A 16183-nucleotide genomic window follows, 5' to 3' on the forward strand; every position below is an offset into this window, starting at 1 on the left:
AGGCACCGGAAGACTCTGGGTCAAAATAAAGGGGAAAAAAGTCCGAACTATGGTTTTATGACACACTGATTCAGAATGACCTCTTAAGCTTTACTGCTTACCAATAGGATTAAATCTGGGACATCAGTTTGGTGGTATAACTTATTGAAGCCCAGTGTCTGGTGCAAATTTTTAAATGCAGTTTGCCAGAAAATTTTGTATCTACTTTAACTCTTCACCTCAGAACAGCCTGATTTAGATGATGAAGAGTGTGTGTCTCTTTGTAGCCAGGGATGACATTACAAATTGAAGGGCACATCTATAACTTGTTATCCTAGTTGTACATCAGTAGTAAAATATTGACTTCCAGTGTTCTAAAGTTCTCATGTCATGCTACGTATGGATATTTAATTGAGCTTTTAGTTTCATTCTTACAAATGATATTCCACTTCATTAATCTGTGAAAGCACCCTTGAAACAAACCTACCTCCTTTCAGGATAAGAGAGATGAATTAGAAATTGTGAAGTTTCTGAGCAGGCAGAAAAATAGAGCGTCATTTCACAAATATCTTTATTTATGAAAGGTCACCTGACGTCGTAAAGCACACTCATGTAATTCAGATATGTATTTCTGGAGTAAATGCTCTTTTCATTCACATACTTGGTCTATTAAAGGCTGCTTCAACACTTACCTTTGGGCAGACTTACAGGTATTACAAATTACCTATCCAGTCAGGAAAGGAAATTTATCATCGTTCTTCTGCCTTACTATTATTATTTTTTTGCCTTCACCAAATCATACAAATATAATCTGCAGAAGATATGCTTACAAAGTAATAAATCTGTTGACTGTGGGTGGCTTGTAGCTGCAGTCCCATTACTACTCATTCTTTTTGCCTCCACGCCCCCATGCACATCCTGCCTGATGTTCTCCTTTGCGATGCTTGGCAGAAGGAATGCTGGTCCCTACTGCATTATACGCTCAGTGCCATCGTAATCTTATCCGATGAGTATACAGGCAACATGACAAAACGGCTTGGATGTTTCCATCCTCGTCTTAAACAAATTAACATACGTAAATGTTCCAAAGCCTTTGGACTCTTCTAAGCTGTGCCCCAGTTAGCAGCCTTGTGACCTAAAAGAATGGCAGTAGCTTCGCAAGATCCCTAGCTATCCAAGGAGAGGCTGCAAATACAGGGTACTCATCTGTAGGTGCTCTCTGGGCACGTGATCTCAGAAAATGTAATCTAACTGTTCGAAACCTAATGCTATTATTATAATATTCTGGTCTGGGGAAAAGCAGGTGTCTCTGAAGTAGCCCGTTTCATTTAATTCAGCCTAATTAAGTTGTCCTTAGTACAAACTCCCTCCTGGGTTGTTAGTGGCTCCAGGGAAAGGCCCTTGTTTTCTGCTTCTTCAGGGTACACCCTCAGCATCCAGGTTGGGACTCTGTGCACAGCCAGCGATTTATAAAAGCCTGCAGACAGGTTAGCCTGTTAGGGGTGAAGTCCTTTGCATGTGGCCTTTTCCGTAATCATCACCACTCCTGAAGGTGGGTAAGATTGTCTCTCTCCCCTCTACAACTGAGATAACTTGACCTTTACAACGGAGGTCAAGTTGTTTTAACAAGGACCTTCCCGAGGCACATTTCCAAGAACACCCTGGAAAGGCACAGCCTGGAAGAAGCGGCAGGTCTGTGCCCATTTGTCTGTGCTTGTTCTGTGCCAGCAGCTCTTTCCAGCTATGCAGAACCTCACCTGTCATGAACCGGCATTTGGTCCAGGACCCTGAACTTACCACCAGAACGACTTTCTTAAGAAAGTAACTCACCTTTTAGTCTAGATATTACCTTGACAGGTCAAGGGCACAAATGCCCAAGTGGTTGATCCATCTTTATTGAGGTGCCTGTGCAGTCTGTGAGACAGCTTTTGCTCAGTAAATGGCAGAAATGGAACAGAGTGACAGTGTATCCAACCAAAGTCAGTGCTCCATCATTAAGCTGATGTTTCCTCTTTTCCCCGTCAGAGAAGATTTTACTAAGTATCAGCCCTACTCCTATGTTGAAGAGACAGATGGGGTGCTTCCTGGTTAGTTGGTTTCTTGACTTTTACAGGCCTAAGTAAATATCAGGATTGCCTGTTTAGGGATGTTTGTGAGACATGGAAGCACAGACCTCAATATACAAGGGAGAATCATAGCTCTTGAACGTCTGTTGAGAACTCGGTTAATAAAAGTTCATTGTCATCATCATTTTCTTCATCCTAGAAACCACTACTTCATTGAGCATTTTGTCCATCCAAGGCATTGTGCGAACACTTATGCGTTATCCTCACCACTTCCTTAGGTAATGGGTATATTAGCTCAGAGGAATTTAGTCCCTTCCCCAGCATGACACTCACCATTTTCGTTCTGGGCAACGAGGATGTGAATCCAATTCCAGCTGACTCCAGAGTCATCATTCTATATGAAAGGTTATCCACTGTGCCTCTTGAAAAGGAAAGCTCTTTTTTTGACCCCAGCATTGCAGGATCTTTGTTCCCCAGCCAGGGATCGAACCCACACCCCCTGCAGTGGAAGCGCAGAGTTTTAACCACTGGACCGCCAGAGACATCCCTAAAGGAAAACTCTTTATTAACTCAAGTTTGTTTAAAATGGTAGAGCCAAGATATTATTGCTGAAGTCACCACCATGTATTGAGAAAGCATCTGATTTTTCATCTTAGAGATGAGGCTACGAAGGCCCCGTGAGGATAAAAGGGATAAAAGGCTTGTCCCAGGCATCCAGCTTAAGTCTCATGCTTTCCAACCTGGTGGCTTTTGCACTATGTGTCTTTCCTTTGCAAGGTGAAAGGGATCCTCACTGATGTCTGAGTGGCACAGTTTGGGGACAGGAGTGGGTTTGTGGAAGAGTGACCATTCATCATCCTGCCACAGAGGGACAGACCCCTTGTTCCCCGAGCCACCTACCTGGGAGGTAGGGGCAACGTGTAGAACGTCAGTCTCAGCCCATGGGGGCCTGGCTGGCCAAGGTCAGGTCTCAAGGGGAAGATGGACCCAAGACTGGAGAGGTGTGTTAGTCTCCCATTGCTGTTACAATACATTCCCGCACTTAGCGGCATAGAACAGCACAAATTTATTATCTCAGTTCTTCAAGTCACAAGTCTGGGCTGGGGGAGGTTTCAACTGGTTTCTCTGCTTGGGGTCTCACAAGCTAAAATCATGGCATCAGCCAGCCAGGCTCTTCTTTGCAGGCGCTGGGGAAGAATTGGCTTCCAGGCTCAGCCAGGTGACTGGCACAGTTCAGGGCCATGCAGTCGTAGCACTGGGGTCTCTTTGGCTGTTAACCAAAGGCCTTTCTCAGCTTCTAGAGGCTGCCTACACTCCCTGGCTCCTGCCCCCCTTCATCTTCAAAGCCAGCTGTGGCCGGTTGAATCCTTCTCATGCTTTGAATCTCTCTGACCTCCCTTTTACCTCATCTCTCCTGTCTCCAGCCAGAGAAAGTTCTCTGCTATTAAATGGCTTCGTGGTTAAATGGGTCCCCCTGAGTAATCCAGGATGCTTTCCTTAATTTAAGGCCCATCACCTTACACCTGCAAAGTCCCTTTGCCATGTCACACAACATATTTACAGGTTCTGGGATTAGGGTGCAGAAATCTTTGGGGGGCCTTTCTGCCAGCCAGAAGAGGACACAAACTGCTGGTCACATCTGAACATTTTTTCTGTCCATTGTGAGCACACAGGCTGGACTGGCATGTGTGGTGGGACCGAGACAGCCCATGCTTTGTCTTCCTGTTTCTTCTCAGGCTGCCCCGAGGAAGACCGGTTCACACCCTCCACCCCCAGCTAGTGTCTCAGGGGGCTTGTTTTTAAGGTATCTTTTGAGTATCTTTCTTCTACCATAGTGTTTCAAAAGCCCATTTCCTCTCCTTTCCATCCCTTTTACATTAGCCTCCATGGTCCTCAAGGAGTTATTAATAACACTGCTTTCTGCCTAGCAGCTTCTCCAAAGCATTTCATGCACGTCCTCTTTTCTAAGCCTCCTAGCAACGCTGTGAGGTCAATAAGATGATGATGATCGTAATGACCCCATTTTAAAACCCTTGAAAAATAAAGCTCAGAAAGGTGAGTGATTTGTGGGAGGTCACACAGCTGATAAGCAACAGAGCCAGGATTTAGGCATTCCAAGGACAAATCCCAGCTCCTTTCCACCATGCCAAGCAGCCTCCTCTCACTTCCTTTCCCCCCCTCCTCATTTTTCAATGAACTCATCACTTTCATACTCTGTTCTCTCTCTCCACCATCTCCACATTTCACTTAAATTGTGGTTCCACAAGCTGGTTGCTGAAAGCTACCATTTCGTTCCCATGGAGTATTTATGCCTGAATTTTTACAGCTTTGTTTTTATCCACACTGAGCACTGTACCCATCTGGATTTAATTCATAGTCATTGCGCGCAGAGAGAGCCCAGATTCTGTGAGAATGCGAATTTTGCAAAGTGTAATCCGATTAGTGCTGCCGACTGGAGAGATGTGGGAGGTGAAAGCTCTATTACGGAAAACCTCTGGGCCAAAGTCTTCTTTCGTGAACAACTTTTAAGGCAATCAGATGACATAAAGCCAAGAGCCACAGGGAAGGCAACCAGCTTAACCTAGGAAGTCTAATTTAAGGACTAGATCATTGAACTTGGACGAGTGCTAGATGCTGGTGAAGCGTAATTAACCTTTTGAATTGAAAGGCAGAAGGACAAAAATGTTAAGAGGCAAACTGGTTGCTCAAATGCTTGTCTTTGGGAAAAAAGAAAAGATAGTGACAATAGCCAGTGTTCACTGTGCACCAGACACCGTTCTGGAGACATTGTATACGTATTGATCAGTTAATCATCACAACCCTATGAACTGAGCATCATTATCATGCCCATTTTACAGATAAGGAAATTGAGACATGGCAAAGTTAAATAACTTGCCCAAGGTCACACTGCTAATAATTACAGAGCCAGGGCTTGAATCTGGGCACTCCAGCCTCAGGGTTCATGTTCTCAACCACTGTGTCATATCACCTCTCTGAAGCTTATCATCTCACTGTATTTTAAGTGTCTTTAAAGAGATGATGGGGAGAATGGGGTGGACTTGAAGGATGAAGGAGATGGGAACTTTTTCCCTTTCTTCAGTCTTTGGGCCATTCTAATCTATTATTCTTTTCTGGGTACATGACCCTGAGTAGGGTCTTTACTTCTGTGTGTGTATATGTGGTGGGGACAGGTCCTCTTGGAGACGAGGGTCTTAAAGAAGCCGGAGGATTCTTTCCAGTTTGAACTTTCAGGGACTCTGGGAAAAGGACAGCCACCACCAGGCAGAGTCGGGGGTTGTGGTGAGGCTGGAACAAAGCTGAGGATAAAAGGTGGTAGAAGAGAAGATTACTGTTATTTTTCATTTTGGAGTTGATTGGTTATATAAAAAATAATCCCTTCAGCTGAGAGTTTCACGGAAAAGGATAAATTGCCATGTAAATGATTTTAATTGGGAAAAGAAACAAAACATACCCAAATTCTATATGTTTTCAGTTAATAGACTTAGAAGGCATTTAAAGATTTTCATCCCCAGCGAAATGTGTCCCTTGAATAGCCCCTAAGTGAAGATTCCCGTTATCAACTACTTTGATGGGGGTGATCTTTAAAACCAAGAGTGCGGGATCTGCCATCTGGTTCTGGCTTTATTCACTGGCTGGATAATCACCCTGGCCGTGGGTCTCTTTTGTGATGTGTAAAACGCGAATGGTACCTGTTCAGTCTGCTTCACAGAGATGCTATTTGATATGTGCCCTTGGAGAAAAAACATTTCAGGGGTACAGATACCTGAGGTAGCATAATCATTTAAAAGTCTGCTGTGGTATTTGCTCCCTCTAATGGTTGGCCGTGAGTGGGTGAGAATCTGGTCACTTGGAAGCCAGATGTTTTCATCAGCAGAAATCAGAGGGAACAGGGAGGTAGCCGGGGGGGGGGGGGGGGGGGAGGGGGAACCATGGCTTGAAAACCACTTTGGAGACGGTGTCATTTCCCTTGCCTTGGTATCATCGTGTGCCCTGGCCAGAGTGACACACGTGTGTCATGATGCCCCAGCACCTTGAGAACTTTCATGTCTCAACTTGAAAAGAGACATGAAAGTTAAACAGCATGCCATCTGCTGAGAGCCTGCTTGGGGAAGGTGTGAGGGGCAGGAAGCAAATCGTGCCGTTGGGCTCTCTGTGTACGGTCCATCCCCTGGGATGCACTGTCACCCCTCGCTCAAAGCTAACTATAGCTACAGCTCTTCCCAGACCTCAGATGGGGTGATTTTCCAAGCACACAATGAGTTTCTGGAATCTGCAGGATGGACAAAGTTAAGGTCTCCACTGCTTTGCTTAAGGGACTGTCCACTTCCTTTCCAGAGCCTCCCAGCCTTGTTCTGTTCCTTGGTCATTCACTGGCATGTGTAGACATATGACTCACAGCTGTGATATCATGGACAATCATATCAAAGCCCCCTGGTGAAATCCCAAGAGCGCTGAGTCTCGGCTCTCTTCTTTCTGTCTGTTGAGTGGGAGTTTCGTGAGTGCAGTGAGCATGCCTGCAGTGTGGGGGTCATATTTACGGCTCTGTGGAGACTTCCCTCCCGTGTTTTGGGGCAATGCTGACGTGCTGTACCCTTTGGTCTTGCCTTTCATGTACCACAGGATCGATAAACAAATAAGCAGTTTTCGGAGATGGTTACCTAAGAAGCCAATGAGGCTGGACAAGGAGACACTGCCAGACCTGGAGGAGAATGACTGCTACACTGCCCCTTTCAGCCAGCAAAGGATCCACCAGTGAGTGTTTCCCGCGAAAGCCCTTGTCTTACTAAGGACATGCAGCTGTGGTAGAGCCCTCTCTGCGCGCCTTTGATTCCTTGGCCCGTGGAAGGAACAGCGTAGTGCCCTTCTCCCCTGACAGTCCTGTGAGTGTTCATATCCCTTTTATATTAGTCAGGGTAAGCAAACTGCTCTAACAGACAATCCCCACGTCTCAGCGACTTAACACAATTGAACGCTCGTCCGTGTGTGTGTTGGTGGACCACATTCTGCGTGGTGATTCAGAGACCCAGACCTCTGTCTTGTGGCTTCGCCAAAGCCCAGTGCTTGGAGCCCCCTGAAGGCTCATCTGCCTTAAGCCAGCAGGTAAGGAAGCTGGTCTACACCTTGCCCTATTAAAAAGAGGGATTGTTGAGTTAAAAAAAAAAAAAAAACTGAGTTCACCTTTCAGCTCCCCTTTCTTTAACAACTCACCAAGTTGCCCCAGGAAAAGCCACAAAACCTAGCAGCTGGCTTCCTGGCTCATCTGTCAGTCTCTGAACAGTAATTTGTCACTTTTTACATGTGTGGTTGGAGGAGGGAGGTTAGCCAAGTAATTGAGTATTTGAGGAATTGTGAAAGTGATAAAGAATTAACTCTGAAGCTTCTGATTTGACAAGAAATCATGGCCGGATGGCAGGGTCGGTGGTAGGAGAGAAAACCATGCCAAAGACTATAAACAACCAGGCAAAGACGGCCTCTTAAAAGGAGGATAAATCAAGTCAGCCTGGCCTTGATCCCAGCCAGGCTTCAGGAATTCCTGGCTCTCCCTGTTCCAGCCATATAACAACAGCCTCAGTAAAAATGACTTGCCTGAAGGGAAGAAAAGGGGTGACAGATTTAAAAAAAAAATAGGTTGCCAACTTTGACAAAAAAATAAACCAAATGGCAGTTGCAGGGAGTGCAAGCTGGGGGCACATTTCAGCAACAGAAAATCAGTTAAAGCCTGTGGGCTTCTAGAGGGCGAAGGAGAGAAGAAAAATCAAAGAATAGATGCTCTGCATCAAAACGTATAATGCACGGGAAGCAACTCCATTAAACTACTGAAATAGCCAAACTTTGGATCCCCACAGGTTAGATTGATGCCAAACAAGCCCCATTATATGAATGTTTAATAGGGTTATTGAAGAAGACGTGAAACTCAGAGCCCACCCTCAAAATCCTAGTTAAATCCTCCATGGGAAATAAGAACTGAGCGAGATTTCATGTTAAGTCAGAGATCAGGACCTAGCATGTTTTCTGAAAAGAAAAAGACAGATGAAAGCTGATGTGTTCCCACTCTTAATTTAAACCCTCACTGTGCCTGTGTTGTTCATCTTGAAGTTTCTTACACAAGCAGTTGTTTGTTTTTAAATCCTCCTGGAGTAGAGTCTGGTGTACGTGCAGGTTTTCACTTTGCTTCTTACCCGCTCGAGAGAGTGCCTAGCACAGTGTAGGAGGGTCTCAAAAATTTTAGATGAATGGATGGGTGGAAGAATCAATGAAATATATGTTGTGTGCCTGGGGTTTGTTTTACTTCAAAGGGACACAGGTAAATGGAAGAGGAAGATTTCCTACTCATTTTCATGCTGGTTATGTTTCCTCATGTTCTGGCTTTAGAACAAAGTTTCTCAGGAGGGTTCTCAGAATCTGAAGCACCTGGGCACCCATCAGGATCTTTAGGGACTAGAACTGAGAATCATACCTTTACAGGTATTTTAAACTATATAATAAATGAGAGATGGTAGCATGTGGGATGGCGGCATTCAGCCATCTCTCACGTATATTTGAGAAGGTTTTTTGACATGTTTTGGTATTCACTCACTGAATTATTGATTCATTCAGCGGTCACTAATTTGATGCCTGCTTCTTGCCAGACACTGTCTTGGTACAGGGGATATAAAGATAAATCAGACACAGCCTTGACCTTACCTAGTAAATAGATCATTTTATTTTACTTTAAATTATGTTGCAGTCTAGTTGATTTACGATGTTGTGTTAGTTTCAGGGATACAGCATAGTGATGCAGTTACACATATACTCATTCTTTTTCAGATTCTTTTCCCATAAAGGTTATTACAGAATATTGAGGAGAGTTCCCTGTGCTATGCAGTAGGTCCTTGTTGGTTATCTGTTTTATATATAGTAGTGTGTATATATTAATCCCAAGCTCTTGATCTATCCCTCCCCCACCCCCCTTTCCCCTTTGGTAACCATAAGTTTGTTTTCAAAATGCGTGAGTCTGTTTCTGTTTTGTAAATAAGTTCATTCATATCATTTTAAAAATTAGGTTCCCCTAATTTTATGATATGAGTGATATCATATGATATCACATCACGTGATATGAGTGATATCATATGATATCACATCATATGATATGAGTGATATCATATGATACTTGTCTTTCTCTGTCTGACTTACTTCACTTAGTATGATCATCTCTAGGTCCATCCATGTTGCCGCCAATGGCATTATTTTGTTCTTTTTATGGCTGAGGAGTATTCTTCTTTATCCATTCCTCTGAGAGTACACCGTTTTAAATAATTGTAGACAGTATGTTGGGTGTGACTTAAAAGAGGGAGTGCTCCATCCTCCAGATTTGGAAGGAGGTTGATAGAGATGAGGGTGGGTCACAAGAAGAAAATGCTTGAGATGGGTCTTGAAGGATGACAGGTGTCCAGGTAGGTAAGGGAGAAGCACATCCTAAAAAGAGAGAATAACATATGTATAAAAGTATAAAAACACGAGCTTCCCTGGTGGCGCAGTGGTTGAGAGTCCGCCTGCCGATGCAGGGGACGAGGGGTCGTGCCCCGGTCCGGGAAGATCCCACATGCTGTGGAGCGGCTGGGCCCGTGAGCCATGGCTGCTGAGCCTGCGCGTCCGGAGCCTGTGCTCCGCAACGGGAGAGGCCACAGCAGTGAGAGGCCCGCGTACCAAATATATATATATATATATATATATATATATATATATATATACACAAAGACATGAAACAGAATGGGGTGCTTGAAAAACCACAAGTAGTTTTCTGTGATGGGGTGTAGGGTGTGAGAAAGCCTGGCATTATTGTTTGAAAAAAGAGAGTGGTCGGTGGAAAATGAGCTTTCAAGATAGGAGAACTAAAGAGGAAAAAGCAGAGAGACAGTTGGAACAAAGCAAACCTAAGAACCAGACCTCAGTGGGACCAAGAGAATAGTGTAGGCAGTTCTGTTGTGCCATTGGGAGGTGAAAAATTGAACAAGTGTCTTGAATGTTATGGGCGGGGGGATTTCTTTCTCTTTGAAAATGGTCATGCCACGTGGACAACATCTCTTTAATGATAGTATAAAAGTAAGACGTGAAGAACACTGGCTGTCAAGTTGGAAACAGTTGTTTGGTACAATTAGAAAAAGGTTTCCCTAGGATGGTTCGAGAGTGATTTTAGTGGGTTTAAAGTAATCAGAAGTAACTGGTTAATGAGCTCTGGGACTTATAACATGATCTCTTGGTTTTCCAAATGCAGTCAGAAATCTCATGTGACTTCTCAGTTTTGCAGAGTGTTTGATATTGTGTTAATCTAGGAATAAAAAAGGATAATAGAAATTTAGGGGTGTGTGTACGTGAATGTAGGAGAAAGAGAAGACAATTGGAAATTTAACAAATAATGACCAAAATGGAAAAGAGCCTTAAGAATACTCTGCTCTCAGGATAAAACCCAGAATCCTAGCTTGGCCCACTGGCTCCTGCTTCTGTGGGCTTTGGCCACGCTGAGCTGCTTTGACCTCATTAACTCTCTGTGCACTCTTGTCTCCTGTCTACACATGCTCTTCCCTTGCCTGGAATACCCTTTCCCTTAGGCTCCCTTCTTGCACGTTGCATCAGAGACGTTTCCTCCAGAAAACCTCCCATAATTTCCAACCTTCACCCCCGATTCTGGGTGGGGGGCACTCTTCTATGTCTAAGTAATAATTTTTTTCCTGTCGTAGCTCTTAACAGTATCACCCATTTTCATAGCTTTCTCCTAGACCATAAGCTCCTTGAAAGACTGTCTGCATCGCCACTATGAGTCCCATAGTTGGTACTTAATAACGATTTGTTAAATGAGAAAATACATAGAAATGAAAATAGGAGAATCATATTATGAGCAAAGAATAAAGATGATGTGAAGTTAGTTCACTGCATACTCATCTCAAACCAAACTCGACATTTTCTCCTCAAACGTGGTCCACCTTCATTAGCCCCTGTCCCGTAATGGCACTAATTTTTGTCCAGTTGCTGAAACCAAGGCCTGAAAGCTATTCTAGACACCTCCCTCACCTCCGCTTCCCACATCTAATACATCTCCAAAGGCTGATGATTTTATGTGCTAAGTGTCTCTTTAATTCAGCCATCTCTGCCACCATGCTCTCACCTCTAAAACCCAGAAATAATATAACAGGTTCCCTGGCTCTACCCTTGCCTACCTCCATTCCATTCTCTTAAGTGAGTACAGAATGAGGTTTTAAAGATGCATGACTGGGCTTCCCTGGTGGCGCAGTGGTTGAGAGTCCGCCTGCCGATGCAGGGGACGCAGGTTCGTGTCCCGGTCCGGGAGGATCCCACATGCCGTGGAGCAGCTGGGCCCATGAGCCATGGCCACTGAGCCTGCGCGTCCAGAGCCTGTGCTCTGCAGCGGGAGAGGCCACAACAGTGAGAGGCCCACGTACTGCAAAAGAAAAGAAAAAAAAGAAAGATGCACGACTAATCATGTCACTTCACCCAGTTTAAAAACCTTAGAACAGATATGAAAATTATTGAGAATGACCTACAAGGCCTTGAATGACCTGGCCATGCTGCCAACTCCTCTCCAGCCTTATCTGCCTTCACTGCCTTCCACCCCTCACTTCTTATGATCCCGACACATACAGCCTCCCTCAGTTCTTTGGATGTACTCTGCCTCAGGACATTTGCACATGATGTTTCCTTTCCTAGCATTCTCTTCCCGTTCCTTCCCCCCTTCCCCAAGTTTATTCTTATTCATCCTTCAAAACTCAGCTCCAGAGACTTCCCTGGGAAGCCTTCCTCCCATCCTTCCAAAGACCAGGTCTCTTTGCTTTAGCAAAATGTTTCCCATGTAACATATTTCATATATTAGATTTTATAATTATTTGGGTGTTATATGATTAATGCCTAACTCTCCAGGTAAACTTTGAACTCCATGGAGGCATAGGCCATGTCTGTTTCTGCTCACAATTATATCTCCAATACTTAACACAATGCTTAGCGTACAGTAGATGCTTCATACTTGTCTATTAAATGAAGTAAGGATCAATGTAATAAAGATAACATGGGATAATCATAATTTTTTGAACTGCATTGTACAAAAGAATTCAAACTTGAGACTCAAAACACAAATAGCCTAGCTTTCTAGTTTCTAGTTAGTTCAAACAAATACCCGTGTTGGGAAGCAATAAAAGCAAACCTGTGGGTACACATCTTTATATAAATCAACGTATAGTGCCGTCGGTCACTTTATATGGTGTCACCGAAGGTGGTCCTACAGATGGGAAAACTTTATTAGATTCCAGATGCTATTTTAAAGACTTTAATCCTCACAGCAACCTGATGGGAGAGGAGGTATTATTATCACCATTCAACAGAGGAAGAAATCAAGGCACAAAGAGGTTAAGGAACCTGCAGTAGGTTACACAGCTAGACTAGTCCACCTGCCTGAACAACCCCCAAGTATCAGTGGTTCAACTCTGTAGAAGTCTGTCTGTTGTTCACATCATGGTCTAGTGCGGGTCACCACATGGAGGGAGGTGCATTGTCCCTTCTCCATACCGACATTCGGGTACCCAGGCTACTTCTGTCTGGTGACTCTGCCATCCCCTAAATCCCTTCCATCTGGTTTACCGAAGGGGGGGGGAAAGAGAGATGAGTGATTTTGTAGGAAGTTTTATGGGCCAGTTTTAGAAGTGGGGTACAGCACTTTTGCCCACATTTCATGGGCCAGAGCTCATCAGGTAGCGACCCCTAACTCGAGGGATGCTAACATAAATACCTGTGTGCCCAGGAGGAAAAGGGAAATAGGTTTGCTGAATAACTAGACAGTGATGGATCAATTCAGATTCAGCCAGAGAGGCACTAGGTCCCACACTGTTCAACATCGTGCTCTGCTGCAGGATGTCTCAACCTCGGCACTCTGATATTTTGGGCTGAATAACTCTGCTGTGGGGGCCTGTCCTGTGCATTGCAGGATGGTTCATATTATCCATGGCTTCTATCCATCAGATGCTAATAGCAATTTCCTGCCTCTCCCCTTAGTTGTGAAAATCAAAAATGTCTCCAGACAGTGGCACGTTTTCCCTTGTGGTGGTTGGTAGATTGAATACAAGATCCCACCCCCTCCCTCCTTGAGAACTGTCTCTCTACTGTCTTTTATCACATGGCACCCTTCAGGCAGGCCCACCCACTCTCTGAGATAAATTAAACTCCGGTCGAAGCTGATGGCTGTGACAGACAAGTCCATTCGGGAATGAATTTCTTCCTCTTCTCCTCCTTGCCTGTGAGTGTTGGTCTGCTTCAGTAGCACTGCCCTTCATTCTTAAAATGGCATCAGCAGTAATACCCTTGAGGCAATTACCTTCTAAGGTCGATACTCATCATAAAGTTTTTCTGCTGGGAGACAGAGAAAAGGAAATGTGCGAAAAAGTGTCATGTCATTTTTTATAATATACAAATACGGTGTATTCTTTCAAGAAATAGATCAATTCTAAAATGCCTTTCAGAAAAATATTTGTGTAAGGTACAGAGAAAAATGTTCCTTCCTGAAATCGAAAATTTCTATCATTACCATTATTTTATTTTGATGAAAATCCATAAAAAGTGAGGTGAAATTAAATACTGATCACTTCCTAATGGAAGAATCTGAAATGTTTGTTTGTTGTGTGTGCGTGTGTTTAAATAAATATTCCTTCATTCCCATGCTCCACACCTGTTGTTGTTCTGGGGGCTTGGGAATCAACAGTGAATAAATAGGCCGAGATTCCTGCCCTCCTGGAGCTTCCATTTTAGCTGGAGGTGACCAACACTAAGTTATAAACCAGTGGGTCTCAATCAGGGGAGTGATTTGGCAACATCTGGAAACATTTTTGGTGATCCCAACCTAGGGTGAGGGCTGCTACTGGTATCTAAGGGGTGGTATGGTATCTAAGGGGTGCTACTGATATCTAAGGGGTGCTACTGGTATCTAAGGGCAGGGATGCTGTTTGACATCCTTCAGTATGCGGCAGCCCCACAACAAAGAATTATCCAGCCCTGGAGGTCACTAGTGCTGACGTAAAACTTTTTTGGAGTCTAGTCGATTTACAATGTTGTGTTAGTTTCATGTGTACAGCATAGTGATTCAGTTATACATATACATATACCTGGAATGGAATTTCCTCACTTGCCTTTCTCCCCCTGCTAAACTGAGCCACTGAGTGCAGGAACCGTGTGCCTGGCGGCCGGCGGCACCCGGGGCTCGATCGTAGGACCAAAAGAAAAGGAGAGGAATCAGCAGAGTTGGCATTCTTGCCACCCCTGGAGGACAGAGCCTGGGCTCTGGAGTCAAGTTCGCTCATCTCCTAAAGCCAGGACACCCAGAGGAAGGGTTGAAAAACATAAATAGTATGTCATAAAACATAAACATCAAACATCAAGAGTCAGTGGTGGTGTCCGTGTTCAGCTTGAAATTACCCGTGGCTTGCTGATTTCTTTTTTGTCTCAATTCTGCTGAATGACCATATTTCCTCTCCGTTAAATTCTGATGTCAGGACTAATGCCTGACCCCAAGATATTTAACTCATGCCTCAGACATTTTAATTTCATGTGTCATGTGCATATATGAAAAGGACAGTATAAAAAGACCACTTGACATGAAATTGGCTTACATGCCTTTTCTCCCCCTCTAGACGTTGAGCTAGGAAATCGTGTAACAGTCTAGGGAGTAACAGAATGGCACACCTCCTGGTGCCCAAGAAAGCACTAACCATGGAAATCTGGGTGCTGGGCCAGCAAGGGCTGGTAAGGACAGGAGAAAGTTGCTGAAGGGGATGGGGGGTGGAAGTTTCTCTGTAACTGCCCCCCCACCCCGCGCCTTTTCTTTAACATCTTTATTGGAATATAATTGCTTTGCAGTGTTGTGTTAGTTGCTGCTGTATAACAAAGTGAATCAGCTATACATATACATATATCCCCATATCTCTTCCCTCTTGCGTCTCCCTCCCTCCCACCCGCCCTGTCCCACCCCTCTAGGTGGTCACAAAGCACTGAGCTGATCTCCCTGTGCTATGCGGCTGCTTCCCACCAGCTATCTATTTTACATTTGGTAGTGTATATATGTCCATGCCACTCTCTCACTTGGTCCCAGCTTACCCTTCCCCCTCCCCGTGTCCTCAAGTCCATTCGCTATGTCTGTGTCTTTATTCCTGTCCTGCCCCTAGGTTCATCAGAACAGTTTTTTTTTTTTTAGATTCCATATATATGTGTTAGCATACGGTATTTGTTTTTCTCTTTCTGACTTCACTCTCTATGACAGACTCTAGGTCCATCCACCTCACTACAAATAACTCAATTTCGTTTATTTTTATGGCTGAGTAATATTCCATTGTATATATGTGTCACATCTTTATCCACTCAACTGTTGATGGACACTTAGATGTAATCCCCCTTTGATTACATAATCACTTGAACCTTCCTGTCAACCGAATAGGCCAGCAGACCATGGCAGTGAGGTGTGGACAAGAGTGGTCAGCCAAACGGCAGTCTTCAAGTAGTAGCGGTAGCCATTGCAAGATAAGGGTGACAAGCGCCCACTGTTAAAAAACAATCCTGTGTTCCAGAATTATAATGTAGACGCATTACAACTCTGAGTGTACAGGCAGTATGATGAAGGTCAGAGAGACTAAGTGGCTTGCTCAAGGTCACTCCAGTCAATGGCAGACTAGTGAACAGGAGAGAAGTGTGTTTTCTCCACAGTGCTGCCACCTCAGGTATGTGCCACGTGAACGGGGCCAGAGTACATAGAGTTTTTCAGCCATATTACGCCAGCGCGAGCCTGTAAATATAAAAATATTGGATCGCCTTTGGAGTTTATTGTTGAAGCATTTGAGGTGGGGTAAAGAGAGAAAGAAAATAAAACGGTAAAATATAAGTAAATATTCAAGACAAGGAAAATATCTTTTAGAGTAGGCATTCAAGTTTGGGGGAAAAAAATAGGCTCAGATATGCAGACCTTGATGGCCTATATATCTGTAATGGTTGACAAATAAGCCAGTAAATTGGGCCCTGAGCCTAGTGGGCAGAGCATAGGGAGAAATCTGCTTAGCAATCCTTCAGAGAAGTGGTGCATTTCCTAGCATTTT

At 44.2% G+C, this 16183-nt stretch overlaps 1 protein-coding gene across 1 annotated transcript in view; it reads left to right on the forward strand.

Annotated features, from left to right (window-relative positions):
• ANO4 (anoctamin 4) overlaps window positions 1-16183 on the forward strand; it is a gene marked incomplete at both ends in the record, with an annotated part of 446527 nt that overhangs the window by 295578 nt on the left and 134766 nt on the right. Inside the window, one exon of the mRNA XM_082666182.1 lies at window positions 6687-6818. Within this exon, the coding sequence (XP_082522308.1) occupies window positions 6687-6818 (132 nt within the window). The remainder of the gene's footprint in view (window positions 1-6686; window positions 6819-16183) is intronic.

The sequence above is a fragment of the Grampus griseus genome (genome assembly GCF_964374135.1).
Source record: "Grampus griseus genome assembly, chromosome: 11".
Lineage (NCBI taxonomy): Eukaryota > Metazoa > Chordata > Mammalia > Artiodactyla > Delphinidae > Grampus > Grampus griseus.